Here is a 6456-nt window from a genome sequence, read left to right on the forward strand (position 1 = left end):
CGAATCTATAATCCACTCATTGTTAGATTTGAAACTACTATTAGTTGCTAAAAAAATAGTTCCCTCAGTCACATCAGCAGCTACACTTGCTTCGGCAGTGTCAGTATTTTTGTGCTCATTTTTCCTTTCCTTATGCTTTTCTTTATTTTTTTTAGCTTATTGCATTCGGAGATAATGTGATATTTCTTATGACGATAGCAACAGTCTAAATTATTGTATCTGGATTTTGAGTCAGATTTACCCCTAACAAACAAGCCAACTTCTGCTTGTGTTCCACTGGCTTCCCCAGTAATATCACTATCTATTTGTTCTTTGATTTTAAGATAGATTTAACATCCTTATAAGAGATGTTATCATTTGCATAAAGCATAATCTCTTATATGCTTAAAGGATGGGGGTAGAGAACAAAGCAGTAACACGGCTTGATCCTCATCTTTAATTTTAGCATCTATATTACTCAAATCCATAAGAATGCAATTAAAGATGTCAAAATGAGAGAGAATAGAGGTACATTTACCTATACGAATTGTGTAAAGCTTCTACTTCAGGCAAAGTCTAATTCCATCGTCATCTTCATTTATAAAGTTTTCAATTTTTCCCACATGCCTTTGGCTGTGGTTTCTACTGAAACTTCACGTAAAACCTCATTTGAGAGATTTAAGATGATACCTTATTTTATTTTTTTGTCTATGACGGCAAACTCCTCGTCCGTTATTTTATCCGGCTTCTTCTCCTTTCCTTGCAATGCCAAGTCTAAGCCATCCTGAATTAGGATAGCTTTCATCTTTAATTGCCACATTCCGAAGTTTGCACTTCGGTCAACATAAGTCTTTATTAAAGTCATATTGGCTACTGAAACAAACCCGGTTAGATCCGACTCTGATACCAATTTGTTAAGATCGGGAGCCCGGGTAGTGCGAAATTTAGCCAAACAACGTTATAATGACAATAACAAAGACAATGGAAGTTGATAACAACGACAATTAAAGCATATAAAGAAGACACCAATTTAATGTGGTTCAGTTAAAGTGACTTACGTCCACAAGCGGAGAGGAGCAATTTCACTATACCAATAAGAGTACAAAAGATAGTACAAAATAGAGTAAATACTCTAATTAATTCCAAATACCCCCAAGAGAATAACCTCACAAGATCACTCCAAAAAAAGGATTCACACAAGTGCTTCCCAACACTTAACTTTCATATAAAACTCTCTTAATAAAGGACGAAAAGAAGAAACAAGAAATGAAGACTCAAGTCTTGTTGGTGTGTCTGAAATAAACTAATGGCCTTCCCTTTTATAGGCAAAAAAACCTTGGCCTCTTAGGTGTAAAAGCGGTGTCACTATTTGAAAAGACGAACAAATGAATAAATTACTATAAGCGGTGTCATTGTTATATTTTACCCCGTATATTTTTTTTATTATCTAACATATAAATTTAGTAAAAAAAGTTGACGAAGTCGTATCACGTTTGTATCAACGTGAGCTAGTGTTTTCAAAATCAGAACTAGAACGTACTTATGGCTTCATATCTACTATTTGTTGCATTTTTCGTGATTTATTACACATAAATTTATAAACTGCGCCGAAAGTTTTGAGTTCAGATGAACCCAGTGACAGTGAGCTGCATTCGCCCCTGAGTAGCATCTAAGTAGGTGAAACGGATATTAGTGCAGTTAAACTTGCAATAGCAAGTCATTTTACCAGGTTACTGGTTTTAGTAGTTGTAATACAGATTTACATGTGATCAACACCTGATTGGTATTTTACACAGTGCATAAAACTTAAACTCTACTAATATAGGGCAGAAATGTAGAAATCACTATTTGTTCTTGTAATTACTGAAAAAATATACACTGTACATATATATTCACAGCAGAAAAGTATATGGGAATTTCTCTCCCTGGTATACTTGAATATTCTACATTGTATTCAATACAATTACCAACTAGATGCATATTCTCCGGACTTATTGTGTAGGACATTAGAGCAACAACAACCCGTATAATACCACGTGTGGGGTCTGGTGTGTAGGACATTAGAGCATTATACAAAAATGTAAATTCATTTTCTATATATACTACTATAACTTTAGAATTGTATGAGAATGAACTCCCAGCTCATTTCAAAGAGTATCTTCTGGAAAATAAAAATCAAGCATCATCTACGGATAACTTGGTTTATACTGAAGAAAATTCAACTTCAGCGGAAACCTTGTGAAAATAGGGAACAACAACAACAAATCTAGTGAAATCCCTAAGTGGGGTCTGAGGAGGGTAGTGTGTACACAGACCTTACCCCTAACGTGTTACCCCTAACATGTGAGGGTAGAGAGGCTGTTTCCGATAGATCCTCGGCTCAGGAACTGTGAAAATAGAGAGAATGTGTGAAAATGCTGATGACATGAGACAGTCTAAACTGCAATATCTTTTCTCCTCCGGTTGTAATGTGCATGTGCAAAACTTGGGACCTGTAAGCCTTGCACCTCTGTTGAGTACTACCTGAATCGCAGCAGAGACTGAAGTTAGAAAAGAGATACGCATGGACAGGAATAACCAATCGATGAAACCTCTGCCATCAGAAAGAGATTGGTCTTATCAATAAAGCTATGTTCATTTGTGTTATTTCTACTGAAGTGGCAAAAGCTTTCAGTACCTCATATCATTTCAAGAGTGCACAAGCGAAGAGAATTAGTCACCAGCAATCCTCAAAATATCGGCCTATAAATGTCAAAAAGAGCCCTTATGGTTCATATTGCTGTTCTATCGAGTAGACGGGCAAGTTGAGAGAACTTTGAACGAGAGGGATTATGATATCTGTGATATTTGAAGCTGGTTGAGCCTGCTAGTCCAAATGGAATGCAAAATCATGTGGAACAGATCATATCTAGTAGGTATTGAGTTCCAATGGAAATGCTTCTGCAGCTTTTTGACATTATTTTGCATGACCAAATACCGTCTGAGAGATATACTTGACAAAATCTCCTTCAGCTTAGGAATATCTTTCTCAGCAACAACCACAGAAAAAGCACTCCAATCGAGCACTTCGTCAAATGGGAGGGCAAGATTATCAGCAATGATCACTGGAACACACTCGTAGTATATTGCCTCGACGATCCTTGGGCTGTTCACTTCGAAACCCATTGGACAAAGACAATACTTGCTTGATTTCATGTGTTCAGGATAAGACATAATTCTTGAGACTCTATTGGGTAGAGGCCCGTAAATCCTCATGTCTTCATCTCTGTCACTCCAGTACTGGAGAAGTTTGGGACGGACTGGACCGTGCATATTTCCAGCAAAAAAGGCCAGAATTGGGCGTTGTGACACTCTTTTTCCACCAAGATTTCTAAGCGGCTTCTCCACATTCCTTATGGCAGTCTCCGGAAGGGAAACATCTTTCCCAGCTTTAAATATTCCTTCAGATATATCTGCATTGCAGAGAGCTTTTATAGTGTTTCTAATTAGCTCCTCATGTTCTTTTAAAATGTAAGGCCCCTGTAACAATTGGTAATGCACATCGTCGTAAGAAATCAAAGGATACTATACAGCCAAGATTATATTTATAAAAGAAGTTGATGCATACCCAATCATGGCAAGCAACTAGAAAATGATCTGTTCCATGTGTGCGATTCCAGAACGGGTACTTTGCAGCTAGCATATTGACATAGTCGCGCAGGAATACTGACAACGGCTTAAGATTATGTGAGTTAGGTACGTAAAGTGCCAGCTGCAACTGACGTGCGCTATATGGCAGATAGAATAGGTGAGCCTTTTCTGGGTCCCTAGTGACAAAGTAACGGTTTTCCTCCATCAATTTCATGAACCATCCTTCAGAAGAATAAATTCCCATAAGATGTGGTTCGTGGAAAATAGGTCTCTCTCCTTCTTTGTAAATGTAAACTTTGAGTAAAAGTTCCATCAACTCGTAACTCCTTGAATGTCAAATCAAAATTTGTGCTTAATCAAAAAGAACAATTATGAAAGAGATGTCAATATGTAAAATACTATATAAAGCTTTTATTAGGCTGTAGTTGCTGAGAGAAGAAAACGTTTGTGATTTGTTTGCACCACAGATAGGCAAAGAGATGAGTGGTTAAAGGTAACTCTACCATCACAAAAGCACAACACAGCCCTTGAGTAACATTGTAAAAGATAAAGAGCTATTTAATCAATTATAACCCGACGTACCTCTTAAAGATGGAAATATTCCTAAACAGCGGAGCATACAAGTCTGTATCATTGGTGAGCAGAGGGGCTTTCTCAATCTCACTTTTAGCATATGCAAGTGCCTCATTTGGTGTCAAAGAAGCTATAAATCTCTGGAGATAACTACATTAGATTTAAAAACAAGATAGCAAGAAGGAAGAATGACTTTACTAATCGCTCCTGAGGAATATAAGCACGTTATCAGACTTACCTGCAAGTGATCGGGCACAACAGGTGGAGGTGGATAAATAATCTTCTGTACTGAGCGTGCATGCTTCCTATGTCTCCTACGCCTAAGAAGTCTTTCTCGTCTTTCCAGAACTCGCATTGATCGGTTTGTTGTGGCTGTAGATTGGAGTGAAACAACTGTGGGCAAATGCCTACTCATTTTCAACTGGTTATCTGATGTCACTGAAAGTTCCCTCGAATTTTTTCCATGATTTAAGTGTTGGTAAGATGAAACATCCAAGGGTGGAGATACAACCCATTCAGTCAAAGGATTAGGGAGTGTGGAAATTTGAAAAATGACCCTAAACACTGTTAAAATAGTGCCTATAACAAACAGTTTCCTCCAGTTAACTCTGAACAACAGAACAACAATTATTGGCCGCAAGAATTTCCTCATCTCATTTAGCAAACTAACTCTCCTGCCTATACTACAAATATCCAACCATCTACTAACTCTCCTGCCTATACTACAAATATCTGACCATGTTAATGAAATGATATGTACATTGAAGTAAATCTGATTTCAATCCAATTGGCAACCTAAAACAGCCATCCCATGCATCCAACAAGCTGAGTTCCTCAGCTCAAAGTAGGAGATCTGTCAAAAGAATAGGATGAAAGAAATCAATAAGTTCATTCAAACATGCAAGGGTATGAATCCACCGGAAAATGCCTTAACTATGGCGCATGAAAATCAAAAACTTATATAACCATTCTAGGTAAGGAAATTAACTATTCTTTGAAAAGAAAAAGGAAATTTTTGTCACTAAGAATTTTACTCTTCTGGGTCTTGGTAATACGATGTACTGTCAAACCTCTCTATAACAGCCTCGTTTGTTCCGATATTTTTTGGCTGATATAGTGAAGTGTTGTTATAGAAAACATATATTATAACATAATGTTAAAATCGGTTCCGAAAAAACGTGGCTTTTGTAGAAAATAGTTATTATATAGGGATGTTGTTATAGAGAGGTGTGACTGTATTAGATTGAGGCGCAGTAGCTGTTGACCGTAATAGGATAGAAAACCTTGGAATCATTACAGAAAATAGCCACAACTATGACAACAAAAATTAGTACTACATGAGTAGAAACAGAAGAGAGATCATTTGATGGAATAAGACGACACCAACAGGATAGTAAATATATGTCTAAACTCGGTGTCTATGCCAAATTTAGCAGTTATAGATAAATGTGGAATATATATCACTTAACCATGATTAAGTGCTAAGTGTGTATAAAAGACATATTGCATTCATTTGTTTGGTGTAAACACAAGTTGCTAGAAGTAGACAACTCTAATCTTTTCAAGATCTAATGTTAATAGCAACCTTAAAGATTCCTTTTTCTGATACATAATAAAGCAATCTTTAGTCCTAATAACTTTCAATATAACAAATAATCACAAGCTAACAATATGCATTATTATCCCAAAAGTAAAGAACTAAAAATGTGGCCAAATAAGTATGAATTCAGAAAATGAATTACTTGCACATTATATACAAACAAAATGCATGCATAATTAAGACGACTTAATTCTTTCATTACAAAGGCAACTACAACAATAGAAATGTCAAATTGTGTACTTGTTACCTTTATTATACGAAGATAAACGGACGGCAGCCATACGACGCCGGAGAGTCGTCGGAGAAATTGAAAAAATGGAATAGAAAATGGAGAGGAAATGGAAATTTGGAAGAGAAAGTTAATCTGAGAAAGGAAATAGCGAAATTGGCGGTAACTGTTTGTTTCCATATTTGTATTGGCCGTTATCAGTTGTCAATTCCTTTCAACTGCGCCTCTCTTTTTAATTTTTCCGTACATAAAGGATCAGAGGAGATAAGTAAAACAGTATGTTAATATATGGTTTTAAGAAATAAAAATTAAATTCAATATCAATATAACCTTATTTCCAAATGCACTTATTAGCATTTTTTGTTCTCTCAGGACTCAGGCTATCAGCTGGGACACGAGTTCATATGTAAAACATATTAGGTGGTTATATTAATAATTTTTCAAC

The 6456-nt window shown here is 36.2% G+C and overlaps 1 protein-coding gene across 1 annotated transcript; it reads right to left on the bottom strand.

Moving 5' to 3' along the window:
• Window positions 1-1890: 1890 nt before the first annotated feature.
• Window positions 1891-6118, bottom strand: LOC104213346 (probable glycosyltransferase At5g03795). The gene is made up of 6 exons (XM_009762842.2): window positions 6030-6118; window positions 4421-5035; window positions 4192-4322; window positions 3587-3935; window positions 2657-3498; window positions 1891-2502 (listed from the first exon to the last, which is right to left on the bottom strand). The coding sequence occupies exons 2-5, from the start codon at window positions 4832-4834 to the stop codon at window positions 2809-2811; spliced, it is 1584 nt and encodes a 527-aa protein (XP_009761144.1). The 5' UTR covers window positions 4835-5035; window positions 6030-6118; the 3' UTR covers window positions 1891-2502; window positions 2657-2808.
• Window positions 6119-6456: the final 338 nt, after the last annotated feature.

Source organism: Nicotiana sylvestris, chromosome 8 (assembly GCF_000393655.2).
Source record: "Nicotiana sylvestris chromosome 8, ASM39365v2, whole genome shotgun sequence".
NCBI classification, from domain to species: Eukaryota; Viridiplantae; Streptophyta; class Magnoliopsida; order Solanales; family Solanaceae; genus Nicotiana; species Nicotiana sylvestris.